The 21,779-nt window shown below is 42.2% G+C and overlaps 1 protein-coding gene across 5 annotated transcripts in view; it reads right to left on the bottom strand.

Moving 5' to 3' along the window:
• Window positions 1-21,779, bottom strand: part of ephb2b (eph receptor B2b) — a 152,207-nt gene that overhangs the window by 29,808 nt on the left and 100,620 nt on the right. For all 5 annotated transcript variants that reach the window (XM_079341947.1, XM_079341948.1, XM_079341949.1 and 2 more), the window contains exons 4-5: window positions 18,319-18,474; window positions 14,817-15,152 (exon numbers count right to left, since the gene is read on the bottom strand). In XM_079341947.1, coding sequence (XP_079198073.1) covers window positions 14,817-15,152; window positions 18,319-18,474 — 492 coding nt within the window. The remainder of the gene's footprint in view (window positions 1-14,816; window positions 15,153-18,318; window positions 18,475-21,779) is intronic.

Here is a 21,779-nt window from a genome sequence, read left to right as displayed (position 1 = left end):
CTGAACTAATGAAGCGGTTATTATGACAAAGACAGGGATTGTATGTTCATGTAATTAAATGATACGGCTCAATTGGAAAGACAAACAGCATTGATGGATAGGTCTCTAGAAGGGGATTTCTGCCTGTTTTCTGTACACCACAATGAGACAGCAGACACGAAACAAGCTAGTCTGTCTCACGGACATCACCATGTCCAAATGCAACACTGATGATTATTAATGCTGAACACCGGCTCTTGGATTTTCCCTGCTGCTCAGAGACACAGCGATAAACCTTTAAGTGTGTGTTTAACACGAGCTGTCTCCCCCTCAATCCCACTTCCTCCACCAATCCAGTCACAGCCGATGGTTGCTCTCCAATATGTCTGGCTTTCCTCAATGTTTCTGCCAATAAAAAGGATGTTGTTGTTTTTTTTTTGCCACTGTGGCCAATCACTCTTCATGGTGGATGAAAGAGGGGTCTCTGTAAGTTAAACAACAAAGAGCACAGTCTGGACCTGCATTTCTTTTTTTTTGATGCAATGTTGCCCTGAAGAAATTCAAACTGATTGATTGGTTGGTCGAACGCTGTCATTGAGTCACGGAAAACATTCTTTACTAAAGTAGAAATACAGATCACTGTGCAGAAAAAAAGGATTGGTGAAATAAAAGTCCTGATTGAATGTTTTTAAAGAAGAAAAGTTAGAAACTGAAATACAGTTTAACAGTAAAAAAAAAAATATATAACTCCTTGTGCTACCTCTATTCAAGTAAACTAATGAAAGAAAACAAGTTATTCTAATACAAACAAGTTTGGAACATGAGTTTATGACTCCCTCTCCTCTGTGCTCCCTCAAAAGCCACGCCCCTCACTTTCACAAGTGTCATTCCTCCAGAAGCGGGCAGCTCATCGCGGTCAGCGGTAAGTAAACTGACAGTATAAACTCTGCCATCGATGACGTGCTTTGAGTGTGGGCTAGAGCACGCAAGAGGTAAAGGACGAGCAGGGACACAGGGAGGCGTGTTTGGGTTATCAGATTGGTACCTCGTGGCAGACATTGGTTCGATGACAGATTTTCTTTGTTCATTTTTCAGAGCACATGAGTTATACTTTTCTGCCACAAGCTAAAGACAATTTCGATCAAAATCCTAAAAAGTGGAGAAAATCCCCAACCATGTCTTTAAACAATATAAAACATCGGAATAAAATCAGTCAAGAGCTTCGACCAAAATGGGAACTTTTACCAAGTTATTAAAGTGCAACATGCAGGTATATATACAAATGTGCAAAAGAAGCAACCTAAGGGCTCTTATATTAATTACAACAGGGACATTGAGTCTTTTGGTTTTCCTCACAGGAGCTCCGGTGTCTGTTGTTTTGTTGAGATATTTTCTGCATCATGTAATATACAGTATATTTTGGACAATTTTCAGTGACGGATTCCCCAAGTAATTCTCTTTCTATGTTGTTGTTTTTTTTTAATCCTCCCCACTTACAATGAAATCAGCATCGATGTTGGAAATTCTGGCCCATAATGATATACAATTAAATTGCCAGTAATTTAAATTAAATGCATAAAGCTTTAAAAAAAACAAAACTTTTAAAAGTGTTGAAAGTGTAAAAACCTGTGCTTAAAGGTTTAGTCATTTAGTACAAATAAAATGCTGTTGAAATCCTCAAACAAAGAACAGACACCTAAAAGCTCTTTGACAATACAGTAACTAAGTATTTGTCCCTGATCACTTAACCTCTTAGGTCAAAATACGGATGGATTGTGTTCAATGTTTTCATCTCTAATATATCCTTGTCTGCAAATACCTCAATGATAATAAGTGACAATAAAGAGTGGATAGGCTGGGGCTTTTATGGGGGGAATCCATTTAAGACATTCAAGGTTGAATATCACGTTGCTTAATTGTGAGAGGATGGGAGGCCCCAGCTGCTGTCAGAGAATTAGGTTTCAGAGCAGACATCATTACTTAGGGACGGGACTTGATATGAAAGACGCTGTCTTTGGAGTGTTTTGTAGCATGACGCTCTGGCCTTGGCCCAAAAGCAGAGAACACAGAGCCTCTGTTTTGTTCCACATCTCTAATAGTCGTGTTCGTGTAATAACTGAACACCTAGTGACTTCCCTAATCAATTAAAGATGGAGTTTACCAGGATATTTCCCCTCCTTTAAATCCGAGCTGATTTAATGGGGCATTCTTTCGCAAACAAGCACAGACGAGAGGCTTTCATCCATCCCATTAATCTATGTCTCTGTGATCTTTTATTATACCAAACTCTTTTGGTGGGCTTTACCACTCTCTCTTTGACTGTTTTCTTGTTTGGGACCGCTGGATTCCTTCTGTTCAGCCTCATTACTGAGCACTGAACATGATGGGCATCTTCATTAAGCTAGGCCGGTGAAGTGAGACCATTGTGATGGAAAGGCAGGAGAGGGAGCTCAGTCAAGGGTGCCCGTGTGGCTCTCAGGTTGGAGAGGTCTTCAGGTGCACCGGTACCTGAAGACACCCACAGTTACTGTAACCAGTGAAAAACACTGCTTTCGCCACCAAAACAATTTAAATTGACGTTGCTTTGTTTTTCAGTCGTCTCTGATACAGCATGAAGTATTGGTGAGCTTTATTTTTCAGCCCTAAATCTACCTAAACCTAAACCTTCATTAATTTGTTTTTTTGTCTGTTTTATTGTATTGTGTCTCTTGTTGGTTTGGTTTCCTCTTAAACAAGATCTCTTCTCTGAATGGGACAAACTAAAAAAAACGCTAGAAATTATCAAAGAAACGACTGCAGCTTTGAGCTGTTTGACAAGAAATCACATTTTCTTTCCAGCTTCATAAAAATAGTCTTGACAGTTAGACACACTGGACTGCAGATGGAGAGAGTTTGACAGTTTATGAAACCATTAGAATGTACTGTTTATTTAAAGAAAACTTGGGTTCACATGGTTGATCTTATGCTGGTTCTTGCTGTTGGGTTCTTAACGTCGTTGTTAGTTTGATGTTGATGATGTTTCATGCCTCTGGCTCAGTGTGGTTTTATTACTTCTTTCTTTTTCACTTGAGCTGTGGATTTCCGGTATGTGTGGATATCTCATGGTGTCTTTCGTGTAAAGTGAAGTTATTTTAAAGCGTATTGTGGTGCTAATGGAGACTAAATAAGTAAACTGACTGAACTGGACTGGACTTCAGCATGCTTTCTAGTCTTTTAGCCACTCAACGCGCTTTGCAATACATAAATATATCAACTTGGCATTCAGTCTCTCACCCGAGGACACTTTGACATGTCGAGCAGGGATCAAACCGCCAATATAACGATTATAAAACAACCTACTCTCCAGCTGCACTACAGCTGCAACCAATCTACTTTTATCACAGCCACAGTGCCTACAGGCAATACATCAGATTCATGTTAAAAATCTGTTTTTCTCTAAACAGGAAATCTTAAGTGCTGTGAGCCAAGCTGTAGCTAATGTTAGCTTAGCTTGTTTCGAAGCTTGCATCACCTTTTATTGAGTTATGTAAAGCTGTCAGGAGGCGATGTGTATCCGTTCTGTCACATCAGTGTAAAGCTTTCAAGCTAGTATGTCTAACTGCTAATTCACAGAAGAGGTTTTTTTTTTTTTTTTACCTGTTGGATATAATTTGGAGTGACACAAGAGGGCAACCAGTGTGTACATGAGTGTATTCCTCATAGTAAAATATAAAAGACAATGTTGGCCATGTGGGACTAACACATGTGATTTATGTGAAAATAAAGCGAGCTGTTGTTTAAAGGTTAAGGTTCCATCTGTGTTCATCGATAACAAAGATATTAAAATTAGCTAAAATAAAGAAGAGTCCAGTCCTCTTCAATGAAAACCCCAATAGTAAGAAACCCATTAAATACCCCTTGGTAAAACCAGTATATGTTACAAAAACTGTCTCTTGTACAGACATGTTTATGTTCTCAAGTTGATTTCTTCATCTTTTTATTATTAGTTATTTAAGAATACTAGCTAATAAAAGACTCATTCTCCATGTCAGAAAGGAACTAACTGTGCACAGTATCTTACAATAAAAAAGAATGACTTTTATTTCCTGTAGCCAACTTCCTCTCTGTGACAGACAGTGCCACCTCTTGGTTTGATAGTTTTTGCTTTGGTTCAAGGCAACTTAAAAAAAAAAAAAAAAAGACATCTTTCAATCTTTTCTAGCACATGAATCAAATGCTTCTGAGAGGCCTTTTATCTTCAACTTTCAAACATCCTTGTGTGTCTGCAGCCATGTGGCTCTGATATGATTAGACGTTGTGGAGAAGGGAGCAACGCTATGATTTGGCGAAGACGGGGGAGGCAGCGAGAACAGGTCAGGGCTTGTAAATCCCTTTTCCTTTTCATTGTAAAAATCAGTTTCCCCACAACGCAGACTCTCCCAGAGGGCCTGAAACAGCTGGTCTTCTACCCGGCAGCCTCCCAAACAGGCTGCCACTGCTCCACTCTCTCCCATTGCTGTCCATTTATGAGCTTCTTGTCGGGCCATCTTAAAGGGAGAGGCCCACGTTTTCAAAGCTGGCAGCCTGCCCCGTCTTTCCCAGCTGCAAAGGATTGTGGGTTTTAGATCTATAAAGATTTTCCAGAGCAGTAAAGCTACAAAAGTGAGATTTCAGTTCATCAAGCTTTAAACCATCTGCACTGGAGGAGATTGGGGGCTATAATACACTCATATACACACCATAAGCTAATACAAAAATAGGCTCTTCATTGACTTGAAGAGTTTTCAGATACTCGCAGGGGCTAGGGTTTCAATCTCAGCCGAGCCGCAGAATCTGCAGACGGAGGAGATGCAACTCAGATAAGGATGCGAGGAGACAAAACTGTGGAGGAAAGGGGAGCTTATCCCGCTGCAGGAACTGAGCTTAATGTCGTGTTACAGTAAATCACAGAGACTGTTGGTTGATATAAATAAAGTACTGAATGAGAAATTTTAAAACAAACTCTTGAATGCTTTGAATCTTTTTTTGCTTCTCTGTGGCAAAAGTTCAAAGTTAAAGTTGAGCAAAATCTCTCTCTGAGTCATGAGTGTCTACAGTGAGTGAGAAGTGTGAGTCCTGCCAGCCGTACTGTTGTCAGGGCCATGTCTACATCACGTTTACATCATGTTTACATTGAGCTTGTGTACAGATCTAATTGAGTCAAGGAGTAAAGAAAAGATGAAGAACATACTCACTGCTGATCTGGATGTCATTCAGTATCTTTAGATACCAGTGTCAATTTCTGTACAATATGAAGCTACGAGCTAACTAAAGTGTGCTAACATTAGCTGGCTAACACAACAATGCTAGCCACAGGCAGCTCGTGCAAAGGACACTTTTGTCCAAGGCGTGTACTTAATGGGGCTCAATTGTGGCGCGTTCCAGTTGATAAGTCCTTCGAGCGAGAGGAGAGGTTTGGAGGTGTGCTGCTGGAGGAGAGCGGACGCTTCAGAATATAACAATAAAACATGAGAACCAATAAGTTTTATCCTTCTTGTCTGATCTGATGTAATTTCTAGATGTATTTAACTGTTGTGAGTGAATGAAGAAAGAACAATTGTTCGGTTTATCACAAAATTTACTGCACAGGAATTTTTGAAATATTCATGCCACATGACCATAAAAAATAAAGTATCAAATGAGATGTAGCAAAACTGCTAAACAGCCCTTATTTCAGAAGTTTAAAGCCACATATAATTGTACGCTTATTGACAAATTGCACCAGATGTATATTTCCCTGTTTATAATGTAGTGTAAAAACATTGCACAAATGTAATCTCTGTGTAAGAAAACTTAGTGTGACCTGAAAGAAAAACGTTTGTAGAAATGTGGAGGGATGTACACGCACATCATTTGATTATCAATGTCGTGACTCATGATCTTCCTACAGAAAAAAAATCCCCTCCCTTCATGTTCGGTCCCACCTTCTGTTGTTTCCACTAAGCAGCTCCAAAGTAAAATTAACAAGACCTGGATACAACATGGATCACATGAACTCTGTCCCTATGTCAGCGCACAGCGAGGACTTTTGGCTTGAAGTCATGCTTACACAGGACGCCGATCCGGTGCCATGTGTGGCACACAACACAAAAGGATTATAAAAGATCATCTCTGCTTATAAAGTTCACGACCCCAATTTACACGTAAAACCTCGGAGAGGATGATGGAGGACGCGGATCGCATGATCAGCGGGATCTCTGGAACAAATGGAAGCTACATTAAAAAATGAGAGGCATTAGTGACATCTGAGTAGGAGCAGGAGGGGGGAGGCTGCATGTCGACTTTTAAGCAGATTCTCATGAGTGTTGGCAGGAAAGTCGCTCAGACTTTGACGACTCTGTTTTGCATCCACCTTAAAAGGACCACTTAATCTAAATGTCGGCAGAGGAACTTGAAGTCGAGAGTGTTTTGGCAGAGAAACGGAGAGAAAGAGAAAAAGAGTGAGAGGCTAAAAGAGACACCGCCATTGTGTTTATCATGGAACCATTTTACTAATTGCTTAAGTTAACTCCATAAAGTTTAAATAAAGGTTAATCAATTAAAAAAAAAAGTGCTGATTGTGTCATGGCCCCTTTTTGCTTCATCCCCTTTATTTATGATCTTTTTTATACTCTTTATTCTCTTGCCTATGAAGAGTAAATAAATGTCTGCTTTGCACTGTTTAATTATTCAGTCATTTAACCATACAGCTAATGCACCCGACAAGATTTAATTGCAGATTCACATTATGTTCGCTTTTACAGCCCACTGGGCCAAAAGATCCTGGCCTTTTAACCTAGATTTGTAACGCAAGCGATGTGCATACCGCATTCTTCTCCTCTCTGCACGGACTTAAACCTGCAGACCTCACACAGAAAGAAAACCCTATCTGTATAGTAGAGCATAAATCATTACAACCAGCTGAAATCCACACGGATATACTGAAACACTCATGAATAAGATCAATTAGTTAAGTTATTTTGACTATCTATATACCTCTCCAGGCTGCTCTAGTGCTAAGCTAACGGCATGCTCTTTGCTGCAGCCCCGGTCTGAAAGCAGTTGTTGTGAACAGGTTGTTCTCCACGGACTGTATTCCATGAACGGTGTGTGTACGTCTCGTCGTTGTGTCAGTGAGCTCCAGGTGCACGCCGCTGCCTCCTGTCTGACCCACACTGACACTCACCATATGCCTCCTTCTTAACACCTTCTGTCGCTGTCACACTGCGAGCCATGTTTACTAGTGGTCCCCGTCTGATTGTCTGTCTCACGAGCTCTTTGTCACCCGCTTTCATCAATCACTGTCGTCTATTTAGAGAAGATTTTTTCTGATTAAAGTGCCGAGACCCTTTCTATTGTAGCTGTAACATTAAACAGGGAGGGGGTACTTCCTTTATCAAGTACTACATATGTCTTCCTTGATTACATTTCAACATGCATTACACTCATTACAAAGCTAGCTTTACACACCGTTTTAAGCCCTTTTCACTTTGAGCAGCGTGTATTTCTTTTTGCTGCTTTTACAACCTTTCTCTCTTGTTTACACTCAAGCACAAAGTATGTTGATGTTTTGTAAGCATGCTACTGTAAATCTACTGTTTTTAACTGTGCAGCCTGTTACAGTCACTAAACTGATCAGAAGTTTGACTAACTGTCCTTCTTATTAACGACTTTGTCTGTAGAACAATGTCCAACCAAAGCTTTAAAGCAATTCTTGTTAAGAAAAGAAAGAAACCTATAAATTACTAACCTGAGTGGTAAATTTTCCTTGCAATCATTGCATCTCTTTTTACTCATTGATGCCTTATTATATTTCAAATGGAACGAGTGTCTGTGCTTGTCAGATGAATCTGGCTGATATTAAGTTTAATGAGATGTTTTTGATTTGAAATTTGACAAATATACTCAGTAGGATGAGGTCTAAGCGGAAGCTCAGAGGGGATAGGGCTTTTTCTACTGCCGGTCCCAAACTCTGGAATGATCTCCCATTGCACATAAGACACGCCCCCTCACTGTCCATTTTTAAAACTCATCTTAAAACACATTCTTATTCTTTGGCTTTTAACCCAGCATGAGACTCTGTTCTTGTTTTAGTGTTTTATTGTTTTTATTGTTTTAACCCTGTTAGTGTTTTACTTATGTTTTACGTTTGTGCTCTTCATGGATGTACAGCACTTTGTCACAGCTACGGCTGTTTAAAGCGCTTTATAAATAAAGTTGAGTTGAGTTGAGTTGAGTTGAGTAATGTGTAATTGAATGATTTAAAGTAACTGAATTGTTTGCTTCACTTTCTTTGTTAATTTACCAGACAATTCTCTACATTAGTCTCTATAGTCTTCTTTTAAGAGGATAAAAAAACACTGTGGTTTAAGTATATGGGTACTTCCTCATCTTGATTATACAAACCATCATAATCAAATCAAAATGACCCTGCATGCGATAAAGCCAGGTAATCGACCAGAAAGACCCGTCACCGCCATGAACACAGAATCTGAGGTCTTCTGTTTTTTTTCAAACTGTCTTTAAGTCAACAGTGTAGTGGCTACACTCGGCTGCCTGCTGCACTGACACATTCTGGCAATCCCCGCCTGGCTCTGCACCAGTGCTTTTCACACCACGGCCCAGCGGAGCAGCAAAAGTCCCTGGTAGCCTGGTTACACTGGACCGGGGCAATCTGGACAATAATTAAGCCATAAATCTTCCCCTCACCGTATGAAAAGGCTGCACCCAATTACACTGCCCACCCACCTACCCACGTAACCCACTTAGCAATGTGGCTCACTTCAACAATCAACCAGTTCACCTGATAAGAAACCAATTCAGTCTCTCTGCCTGTTGATAGCATTAGCAGCCGACGCTTCGATTCACCTTGAGTTAATGAAACGCCCAAACAAATACGTCCTCTGCACACTAACGCAACCAAACACCACAGAATGCAATATGCACAGGCTATATGGAGATCTTTTTCATCTGTCAGAAAATGTGCGATGCAGAAATCCTTCACGGCATAAAGATAGTTTGCATTCAGGTAGGAGATAATCTCTCTTCTCGGCACTGAAAATGATGATCCAGCTGCTCTGTTAGGCGCTGGCAAATAACTGGCAGTTCCATTTTAAGGGATCTATTATCTAGAACCGTCTGTGTACACAAACATATATTATATGTTTTGCACTCAATAAAAACAGACTTAATCACACATTAAGCGTACCATCTAAACATCATTGACAGCTTAAACACAGCGTTGGGAACGTGAACCGAGAGCAGAGCACCACATAAGGACGTTCAAACTGAAGCTAAGGGTTTACTGAATGGATTTCATGCATGGCTGAATTAAAAACCAGCTGAGCAACAGAAGAACAGATGTTGCATTCACATACAAGATCGCCACATATCGACATATTGAGCCAAACTATAGCAGTCGATACAAACCTGAAAAAAAAGAAGGTGCTGATACCTGTATGCAGTAAATCCACTAAAACATTGTGTGTTGGAGTGCATGATTGAAGAATGTCTGTCCAGGTACATGCTGACGCGATGACCCGTGATTGTGTCAGCGTTCCTTCTACTGTCTGCAGGATTTCTGCATTGCACAATTTCTGACAGATGATTAAGATCTTTTTTTTTCTTCAATAATACAGTGGGTAGAGTAGGAATAAACAGTGAAAGTTGACATGCAGTAAAGGAGTCGGCGGTTGGACTTGAACCTGACATCGTCTTATTCTATAGGAAGATAAAATCAGTAGGTGACATTTCCAGGGACTTTTTAAAGATATTTTTGGGCCTTTTTGCCTTTCGTGGATATGCCAGGTGAAGAGAGACAGGATGTGTTGGGAGGAGAAAGCAGAGGACGACATGCAGCAAAGGGCCATGGTCAGATTCAAACCTACAGTTGCTGCAAAGAGCACTCCAGCCTCTTTAAATGAGGCCTCTTTAAACGGACCATAACTGCTTATTTATCCTACGCCCTTGCCAGTGACTTCTCAGCTGCACAAATGTAATATTATAATGCACAAACAGGGGTTGTTTCACAGTTTAGAGTTAGAAGAAAAGAGCTAAGTCAAAAGCAAACTTCCATATCAGAGATGAAGGTTATCAAGAAAAGGTTAATGGATTAAAAACAACGTAAAACTCAAGGGGAAAAGGTTTAAAAGATAAACCTGGAAGCTTCACAGCAAGCCGCCATCGAGCACCTTGCAAGAGGCTGAAACCTACCATCTGCTCAGGTTAGCATGGGGCGAGCCGGGCCAAACTTTTCATGAATATACAATCACAAACAAAACATGAATTTCAGTCATAAAGAAACATACAATATCAGTCCTGCAGATGGTGATCAAACCCAAACCTGTGTAGTCCATTTATACTCTTTGTGAGCAACATCTACATCTCCTTACAAAAAACAGACAAAAAAACAGATCAACTGTTTGTTTAAGACCTCTCAACACTGACCACTTTAAAACACGCCTGGGTTTTTTGCATTTTTAAATCGGATCATTAAACACCGTCTTATTTCTTTGGGCGTCCAGGATGCATAAGGCTTTGCAGATGGGAAACTCAAATGGAGAAGTAGCCATAGAATTTGGCATTTTGGGGGATATGAGTGACATCGTTTAACAACTCAAAACTTCCTCATTCTTATTCATTCAGCCGAGAGATCCAGAATCGTGATTCCCATATTGACACATTTTGATTGGTGGATTAAGAAGTTCTGGTTTAAAGCATGTACAGTATCAGGCGTCGACGTCTGCGGTTCTTAACTAGTATAGCGTCAGGACCAATCCACCAAAACCTTCATGACCAATCACCGCCCAAATCTCTGAGCTCAACCAGATTCATTAAACAATCGTGCAGTCTGGACTTCTGATGGTACAAAACGTGGTATTATGAAGAAACAAAACTAAACACACAGGTTTAGAAAGCGCTTCACCAACCTTTTTTCCCACCATTTTTTCACTCCTGTCCAACCAGTTGAGACACACTGCCCTAAATGGAGCTCAAGCTTGGATATTGATAATTTCTTGTGACTTATGAAGTGGGACGAAAACACTCGTTTGTTTGTCTCAGCGGTTCCAGTTGCTTGTTTCTGTGGTTTGTCCATGTTAAACATTTGAAATTCTTGTCGATGTTCCCACTCAAACGAAGACACATACACACGATTAGAACCTGACGAACTTCTCTTAAAAGCGTTTCCATTTGCGTTTGTCAAACTGGTGACAATTACCCACCAGAAAAGTGTCCATTTCAAAAGGTCAACATTTTAACTGAAACACTGGACTCAAATAATAATCTGAGAGAAAATTCCTGCTCGTGCTGGGTAACAGATCCTGTGGAAAAGATTTTAAAGCAGCTCTTTAACAAGTTGGAATGTAAATACAGTACATTTTTGTCTGTTAAAGTATAAGCTCTTGACCTTAAAAGAGGTTCAGCCTGTAAGTTGAGATCAATTTGATTCAACTCCACGGAAAGTTTAACATCTATTAAAACTGCAGTTGTAAACTTTGTGATCACTGTAATTAGAGTAAGTCCTAAAGAATCACCACAGAGTTTCTTTCTCAACGTCTCAAAGTTACCTGTCGCCTGTTTTTTAGACAAATCCTGCCTCCACTCTCTCACCTGTCAGATCCTGAGAAATCAATGTCACACCTTGTCACAGTATAGTTTTACCCCTCAGTCACGGACAGAGAGCATCAGATCTGAGTCTCTGTCTCTCTCACTCTGCTCGTATACAGTCCTGCAAAGAGAAGCATTGTATTGACAGAGCGAATGCTATAATACTAATTATCATAAAATGGCCTGGAGGCACTTCCAACACAAAGCAAGTGGGAAGGAATTAGTCATATGCTTATAAAAGAGGCTTGACTGCCGTTCAGCACGCCATCTCCCTTTGTGTGGCATTACAGTGTGTAATCAAGCGCCGCACTTTCCAGGGCAATCACGTCCCGTTATCGCAGAGGAACTGTCGCCAACCACCTACAGAGTGGGAGGATAAGCCCCGTGGGTGATAGAGGGTGGTGGGTGCCTGATTGGGTAGAGAAGTTTTAGCTCACGTCTCGTGTCACAGCCATCCTCCCCCCGAAAAAAGCCTTCAAACCAACGAGTCGAAGCCGAAGACAGCAGCCATCCAACAGGAGAAATGAGACGTTTTCACGCCACTCGCTTTTGATTTACTTATTTTGTTTGTCGCTTTCGAGAGCGCTCAAGCCTCGGGGGCTAATGGGTGTTAACTGATTGACTGAATCACGCACTTACACGAACACAAGATTTCAAACTCTCTCTCTCTCTCTGGTTTGTGTTTTCCTCCAGCTAACGCTCTAATTCTGTGTGGAAGAAGGGAGGCAGAGACCCGCCTGAGGTAATTAGGGGTGACACGATGTTTATGTAACCTCCAAGCCTCACAAACCAGATGCAATTATGGGCTCCTGGTGCTGCTGACCCTAGCCCTGTAGTGGAGCACTGCGAAAACTCCCATGTCCCAGGGGTGAGGCTGGTTCTGCAGGGTGAAGGAAGGGGGGGGGGGGGTCTGGAGTTGGGGAGCCAAGAAAGAGTTGAGTTCTTTTCACAGCTCCCTCGGACGGGAGCTCTCGCGGCGTAATCCAAAGTGACGGGCACTTCAGTGGAGAGGGCGCGGAGCCCCCCAATTTCCGCCAGGACCCCACGGCAGGGGGAAGCAGAGAAGCCAAGGGTTGGGGTGGCAGACTTATTGTGGCCTAGTGAGAAAGAGCGGGGCAGGGGCCTCATTACAACGCTTAACTGCACTCACAGGCCCTCATTAACCCACAACACCAGTGACTCAAATCAAAACAGACAATAAAAAGAGGTCGGCGTTTGAATAAAGGCCTCCATTTTACGTTGACTTAGAGCTGGAGCTTTGTAACTGGATGCTTTATTGAGCTTTTACACTAACAGATTTCTGTAAACACTGACGTTTTGCTACAAAGGGTCAATTTACGTGCAGGAATCTCCTCTTTAAATGTGTTCATCCAAGTTATATACCCTTGTATACCCTTTCTGTTTGACTGCTTCCGTGTAGGCATGCCGACATCTGGGAATTCCAGAGGAAAGTAATGAGAGAGTGAGAGTGTAGTTAAACAAAACCCAATATGTCCGCTGTAATAAAAGCACTGTGTTACTGTGCTGTAGAAGGCTCAGTCACAGAAGACTGCCCTCAGTGCAGGGGGATAGATGATGAGGGATGACAGGCACTTATGTACGTTGCTAATGGGATGCAAAGCCAGTGCAAAGATAAAGCCCGCCCTGGACTCCCCCCGCTGCTCGTCAGCGCTCGGGGGAGAAAAGCTTCGCACGCCAAATGACGCGTTTCATAGAGACAATTAAAGAGCAAATCAATGCTGCTGCCTCTGTGAAATAATTAGAGACGCTGGCGACTTCCACTGCAGCCACATAGGGGAGAACGTGCACAGCTCCTATACTTACAGGAGAGAAGCTGGAGGACACTGGGAGTTAGAGCCTATGGATCAAAAACATCAAGCAGACACCTGTAGACCCTCAGCTGGTAATATTGGCATCCTGGCTTCTTTAAACTACCTCCCGTAAAGCTCAAAACCCCAGTCACAAATGGATCATCAACAGTCTCAACTCAACTTTTCCAACTGGCCACATGTACTCAGAGCTGGGAAGAGATTAATACAGGTCTCAGCTTGTAGAAAAGCTGCTGTGTTGCTTTTCTAATGAGTTGTAATATAATTTATATTCAAGCTGAACCTCAGTTTACAGATATTTAAAGACAGAGTCAGTAGATTTTTCCTAAACAAAGTAATGCCATTTACTAAACCCTCATGGGCCTCCATACATGTGTGCATACATGTGTCCCCATTGAGGTGAGTTTAAGAGTGGATTCAATTCAGTGATTGGACACAATTCAAATAGAGGAATATTGTGGATCGAACATGACGAGCATAGTGAGACTAAACGCCACAGCTCTGTGGGAAATGAGGTTGACCCAAAAGGAAGTTTTTCCTCCTTTGTGTTGGACAGGTGGGTTCCAAACAGGGCAGTTAGCTTGCGCTACTTGGCTTCATTATCGGCTTTTCCATCACAACAAATGGGACATTCTCAGGTAGCTTGCATTGGAGGAACAAGTAGGACATCTACATGCTAACCCTGCAGACACCTAGATGGAATCTTGTATTTACAAGCTACAACGAACATTGACCTCTGGCTTTACCTTTAAAGCTCCTGTAAGGAAACTTTCAGTTTGTTTTGATTTTGGCGCCCTCTGTGGAAAACGTGCTCCCTCCTATCTCTGCTGATTTTGCCCTGTGCATGTGTAAGCTGTAACTTTTTATGAAAATCGTCCTCCTTCTCCAGCTTTAAACGAGAATATCTGGGATTGGAAACAATTTTGTTTACCTTTCAGTGCGTTCATAATATCCTTTTCCATATAGCATTATGTGAATGTCGGTTTCCAGCGGCTTCAAAGGAAATACTACAATCAAGCATGTGCACGAAAATAGAGATAAAATCAGTGAGCTACTGCTGCACTACACTCACAGACTGAGAGACATGATGATGAGGTCACAGAGTAAAGACCAGCAGGCCATCACATCCTGTCTGTCACATCATCAACAGCACTTTCCTCTCCATTTCAGAGCTCTTCATCTGCATGCATCCCCACGCAGGAGAGGGAAGGAGCTGACTTAGTGCAGGTTAGCGCTCTGTGCATTATGTGCTTGTTGAAGAAGAGTGTGATGAAGAGGTACAATACAGCGACAGAGGAGCGATACAGAAATAGACGTGGAAAAAGAAGGGAGAGACGGAGGGAACAGAAGAGGAAACCACATGGGGAATATTAAGTGTAGAAAAAGACAGATGGGCCCACTTACCAGCCTGGTTAGTGGTAATGTTGACTGAGGAGTACTGAGGGGAGTACGGGCTCTGATCTGACACCCCGTTGACAGCCTGCACCTCGAACGTGTACTGCGTGTGGGCCAGCAGGTCGCTGATGTAGACCCGGTTTTCTGTCAGACCCAGCTGACGGGGCAGAAACTGAACGTTGTCCCCGCAGCGGGTGCAGCCTCCACGACCTCCACCGCAGCTCTTACAGATGATGTTGAAGACCACGTCCTCCCGGCTGCCCGAGTCGCGAGGAGGCATCCACTCCAGCATGACGGAGGTTTCGTTTACGCTGGAGATGACGGCCTGAGGAGCTGAAGGGACGGCTGGAAAAATACAAGAGATGATTCCAAGTTAAAGCTTGAGCGATAAAACCAAAACAATCCTTTTGAGTAGAAAAGTCTGCTTTGTCAAGTTCTCTTCGGGGGTCTTTATTTCAGACAAAAAACAAAGTTAAATAGAATGAAAGTTTTGCAAGAAAGACTTGAAAAGGAGCGCCAGATAGTCAAGCAGTTATGTCGCCCAACCCATGCTCAAAGGAGGGTACGGTCCTTATGGCAGTGGGTTTGAATCCGACCTCAGCACTTTGCTGCATGTTTTTGCACAAGACAATTATAAGCATTTAACCGGGTAAGCTGCTGCTCTTTAAAAAAATGATCAAACTCGGATCAATTTCTAAAACAAGCGTTTATAGTTTGACAGACACGAAAACAATTAAGCTATAAACATTGGTGAGTATTTCAGTTACCTAGATTGAAATCAAGCAAATACACAAAACTTTATGATTAAACAAAACTTGTCATTCGGTGCATTTAATCTTTATAATAATAATAGCTGAATTTCAATATTCACATTGTAATTGCATGTTTGTAAGTTATGTAAGGCTTTTATTTGTTTGGATCGTCTAAAGCTCACTGTACTTTTGGGTGTAAACATGCTTTTATTTTGAAAGAAAAAGGGATCTCCAGTAGATTCACGGTTAAGACTTTCAGTTAACCGAGGAAAAAGAAACATGTTACGGATAGAAATGTGGAAAAAATAAGGCCGAAAGGAAAGTTAAAAAGTTTGATGTTCCAGAGTTGATATTACTTTTGATTTCTCAACTGACCTATTTCGGAGTTATGAAATAATTCTAAGGAGGAGAGGTATTACCCTTTACTGTCAACTTGGCTACAGGGAGACACTGCGGTCAGCAGTCTGCCTACAGGAACTAAATAGAAAGCCATAAATACAATTTAAAGAAGAACGCATTCATTTTTTGACCTGAACAGAATCCCGATAAACGTTAATGCCGACTGTCCTGTTTGTGATATAAGTCCTTCCTTTGAGCTCTGCTTTGTCTTAACTCAGAGGGGATATTTACGACTCCTTTTGGCCTTCCTTTCTAAACGCTCCATCGTGTTCACATGTTGCCAACTGTGTCTGTCTGCCATCTGGTTTGTGAGCAGGTACCGTACAGTCGTTTTTCTTTTTACTGGAAACAGCTGCCTGTTGCTGCTGACAAAGAGGCGGAGGAGAGGCCAGAGAATGAATGAAAACAGTAAAGATGTGGGCTACAATAAAAAAAAAAAAAACCCTCCCTCCCAAACACTGGGCGAGGAGGAGCTCAGACACTCCAGGGGTCTAATTGGGATTACAGAGTGGTGGGATTGTTGTCTTTAGATTTTCTACTAAATTTCAACCACTTTCACGTTTAAAGTTGTGTTCTCCATTGTTACTGCATAATCCCTGACTAAAGCTGCTCTAATACATCCCATAACATGGAAAATTGAAGGAACCCAGTTAAGAGTTGAAACTCTTGTTTTGTGCACATTCCTTTGGCAGTGTTTCTCATTCGGAGGGATTTCTGCACCAGGAAGATGTGAAGAAAATCTCTAGAAGCTTACAGGAAAGAGGTGTCTGTCAAACAAGCCAGGACTTTTACTGTTCTAATTTTACATTGGACGTTGTGTGGTGTTAACATGGAGGGCATAATAATAACCATCTCTGCTTAAATAACCCCTTCACAGGAGAAGACGAACTCTCAGAGATACTTTATCGTCTTCAAGGTCTGAGCCAACTCGAAGCTGGCACGTCTTTCCCCCTGGGATGCCCGTTTACATCTCTCATTTTTCATGCTGCTGTCCACTTTGTCAAGTGTTTTCTCAACATCTCCTCCTGACAGTTTTCTCATGGAGCGGCGTCTCGGGTTACTGCAGCGGAGAGAAACCGACTGTTTCCCCTGTTGAGACGTTCTCAGCAGCTTTTTTTTTTTTTTCGGGGTGGAAACTTTTCGGCACGGCGCTGCACGTTGAGTGACAGGCCAAACAAACAAACAATGAGAAGTGTTTATCTTCTCCAGACATGTGCACCTAATTATGGGAGACGAATCCTTCGGGGACTAATGAGATAAACAATTCCACTCCGCCCACTACATCCTAAATCTGAATCGATCACTTCGTATTTAACCTCCTTTTAATTGGCGGCAATTAACAGATCTCCGGCTCTGGAAGGAAGCCCGAATGGAGTGCACTTCTTGGTGTCTCTCATACATGGAAACATAACTCCTCCTTGGCATCTCCTTCCCCGGGGAGGAGGACTAATATCCCCCCCATTAGCTGGCGGGGCGGCTCTGATGGGCCCATTCCCTTGGCTTTAATCAGGCCGAGCCCTGCTGCGCCTAATACGGGTGACGTGACGCTGCTGCTTTCTCATTCACAACAGCTGCTCGACTCCCAGAGCCAGGCTTATGCAAATCTCCTTTGTTGGAGGCCATCAAATCTCTTCCCTCCTCGCTCCCTTTCAACAGGCGGAGAGGGAAGGAGTGAGGGAAAAAAACACTACCCTAATGTTGAAAGGGCCTTTTTTTCTTCTCCAGCACCCCTGTTTTGTTTTAGATCGACCACACTCTAAGCGCCGATTCTCCGTCTTTCTCACATGCACCGAACCCCTCTGAGCGCTCTCAAATTCCCTCTCCTTCTTCATTTCTTTCGACGAGTCTCGCCCTCGTGCTCAATCCCCCCCCCCCACTCCCTCCCCTCCCCTGCCGCTCTCTCACTTTGCTCTGTCCTTTCCACTCTCTCTTTCTCAACCTCAGTGTCAGCATCAAATTCAAATTCAAATTCAAACAGCTTCATTGGCATGACAAGAGAGAGTCTCGCCCGGGCTCTTTCTACGGGGCTGGCCCTTCACAAGGCGTCGCGCCCTGGCCCAGTAACCCCCGGGCCCTTCCTGTGTGATGTAGAGGAGGGTCAGATCTGTGGACAGCCACACTATGAGCATGTCAGCATCATGTTCGTGTGAGCGACGCCACTGACAGGGTTTCTCTGTTTGCAGTTACACAGACTACCACTGTCCTTTGATCCCGGGGCTCTTCTGCTCGCGGGTGCGAAATGTGCGTGCGGCAAAGAGTTCATATTTGACATCAAAGGCTTTGTGGGTATGTGCAGTGTAAGTGTTTGTGCGGAGTGTCAAGTTAGGGTTCAAATCTAACCACTTCAGTACTATACATACTTGTGCACGGCATCTGGAGAGGATCGGAGTCGGTGCGATAGTATCCATTGCGGCACACACAGTTGATGGCGCCTTCGCTGGTGGTGCGACTGTTGATGGGACACTGCATGCAGGCTTCATCTCCTTGAGTCGGTTTGAAAAAGCCAGAGGGACAGGCTGAAAGACAGAAGAGGACACGTATGAGCATAAAGAACAAAGCAAGTACAACCGCTGTTGTTCAAAAGCAGCATGAAAGTAAATCACATTCCCGAGCAGACTGGGTTTTTTTTTTTTTTAAAGATCTTATTGTTGGAAAGTGTCACATTTTCAGAACCCGAGGTCACCTCTCTGAGTCACCTGTTGTGAAACCACACACACACACACACACACCCACACACACAAACTGTACGAAAGGAGAATACAATAAAGGGAGCCGCATTCAGTCTGTTCACATGTTAACTCCCAGGAACTTGGGGGATCTGCACCATGCTAACAACGTTCTGACATTTTATGGCCAGCTTCCCTTTATGTCCCTTTCTTTTGCAAATTTGTTTTCCTTAACAGAGCAATAGTCATAAAATAATGATTCCTTTCCACTGTTTGAGCAGTAGTTTTCATAAAAGTAGCTCAAGGAATAAATCACTTCCAAAAGTAAAGATTGTTGCATTACCATCAAACTATTACAAATACACTGATAACATGTATTTAATTTCTCTTTTACACTTAATATACCTGATTGTTTTATTCAAGCTAAGCTTTAGCTTATTCATGCGTTTCCCATATTTCAAGTTGCAGCTCATTTAATGGTTATTTTGTAACATCTTGCATCATGTCAGATGGTGTTAAGTGACCGGAACTCAAAACAACCCAGGAATCGCACACAGCGAGTCAAATATATAAATATACATCAGCACAACTGATTTATTAATACACCCCAGTGAAGCCTTGCATGTGAGGCAACTCTCTGCACATATGGCAACATAGCAACATGTTGGAAGTTTGCTCTGAATTATTCACTGTGCTCTAGTTGCCTGAGACATCTCTGAAGTGCCCTGCTTTCTGTTGAGAGCCCTTTTAGAGGCCTCTCTGCAGGAACCTGGGAGGAAGGTTGTGTTCTTGATCGAGATGGTGACAGACCTGCACACTTCAGCTCCCATTCAAACTCTGGGATTGTGTATCTGTCTGTGTGTGGGAGAATCACAGGCTATGTACGAGGTTAGTGTGTTTGTAGGTTGCCATAAGCGTCCGTGAGTGTGGAGATAGAAAAAAAAACTAACTTAGCCTCTCTTGAGTAACGTTCTGTCTAAACCTTCCTCACGAAAGAAAATGTTTTTGTTTTTTTTAAACGTTTGCACCTGCACCATGTCAAGAGATTTTTTTTTTTTTTTCCTATCTTGGGCCAAACCAGCTCCGGTTTTGCTTCAGGTATTCCAGCAACTCCCACCTGCCTCTCAGATAAAGAAGGAAACGCTGAGGTGTGGAGACAGACGTGTGGGAAGCACAGTAACGTGAAAAATTCACACATGGGATACGCCGCATGTCGAAAGTTGAAACCCCTCAGGCCTGTCAGTGCTGCAGTTCTTCTCGAGAAACTGTGCAAAAAGCAAAATAATTCATAGTGTCTGATAAAAGGAAACACAATCAAGCTGCCTTTAAATATAAAATCCTGCTGTTTTTTTTAAAATGCGTCTTTCATTGAGATATACTTTTTAATTCTCCATGGAAACTGAATCATTATCTTGTTGCTCCCATATTTATCAATTATTATTTGTATGGCACCAAATCATCGGTGTTATCTCGAGACATGACAAAAGATCTTATAGGATAATATGCAGGAAGGATTCCTCCTTTGTATTCCTCTCCTTCCTGTTGTCCACACTTCTTTGACGCTGAGATCGAGCTGGGAGACACAGTCCGATGGTGGTGGCCGGTCGTTGGGCGGTGGTCGTCGGGGCGACACAGTTCAATGATAGAGGTTGTGAGCGCGACACCGTCCACTGGGGGTGTTACGGCGCCGGGCGGCGGTTGTGGGGACGACAGAGTCCGATGGTGGTGGATCGGCGTCAGGCGGTGGTTAGGACGACAGATTTACAACTTTTTGTGTTACTCATCACGGTGACAGTTTCCCCCCCAATTTTTGACGTGTTTCTAAAAGCTTACAATAACATGGCTGCAATTTTTAAGCAATAAAACTACAACCAGTATTTCATTCTGAGGCTACACTTGCAATTACAGCTAAACTGTAGCATCTGGAATATGGAAACATCTGCAGCTGTAACTTCCATTTAAAGCATTTCAAATCACAGGGCGGAATTAGTCCCTAGTCCAATCCCAATGTTTGTATTAGACGGACAAATCGCTGCACTCACAGCCCCTATAGGCCGAGGATTAATGCTCTCTTTCCCCCTCTTGTAACTCAAGAGAACATTACTCAGTCAGCACCATGGCCGTCTGAATACGGTTATTCTAGTGATTCAAAAATGGTGAAAGATGGAGAAGGGTTGTGGTCGAAGTTAAAAAAAATGTTCTTTCATAATAAATGTACCTTTATTCTTTGCCGTATTAAACTGTGGATTGAAATGTGACTGTGGCACTTCATTTCATACGTGTTGATTTCTGCAGTTTTGTAAACCCATAGTGCTTCTACAGCTCTTTTCGTGGCAATCATAAACCACCTCGTAATTATATTTCCAGCCAGGTAACCCCTGATCATCCCCAAACTAAAATAAAGTCTCGAAGAAGGACATACAAAACAGCACTGAACCAAACAGGTTCACTGGAATTTAACAGTATGAGACACTATTGTTAATACACAGAGACCAAACATAGACACCTAATAATTACATAACTAATAAAACGAACCATCGTAACATTTGCTCCAGTTTTCTCGGGTTTCCAACACAAACTGTTTTTGTTTTCCATTTTTTTTCTCCTCTATGAAGTTTAGTGCAACATTTACAGATGTTTTATAGGAGTTCATTATATCGCAATAAAATATCTTAAAGATGATCGCGTTTTTTCTGGCTTACATTTTGCTTCATGACTTATGATAGTATTACTATTTTAGCAATCATGAATGATTGATATGGTAGGCCACAGAGCAACAGACACAAGCGTCCGTATGTTCCTCGTGCAATAATGCTCTTAATCTTCTTTAAACCACGACTGCACTTTGAGAAGCAGCATTATATTATCATTTCACTTTTCTTGGTTTTGTTCCATCACCACTGTCCTTTTTTTATCTGTCATGTTTCTTGTCCACTGCTATAAATCAAATGTTAATAAATAAAGGTCTGAACTGAAACAATCTGTATATTACATTCATGGAGAGAGTTGTATTGTTTAAGTATGATCGGCTACACCGTGTTGGGTTGCTCATTGTGAAACAGCTTCATTGATACAGTTTGTGTAAAACAAGAAGCTGGGTTCATTCATATCTGAACGTTCTCCTCTCTCCTCTCCAAGCATGAGCTCTGACATGT

Source organism: Symphodus melops, assembly GCF_947650265.1.
Source record: "Symphodus melops genome assembly, chromosome: 4".
Taxonomy (NCBI): domain Eukaryota; kingdom Metazoa; phylum Chordata; class Actinopteri; order Labriformes; family Labridae; genus Symphodus; species Symphodus melops.
The sequence above is the reverse complement of the archived record's forward strand: the minus strand, read 5'-3'. Positions and strand labels throughout refer to the sequence as shown.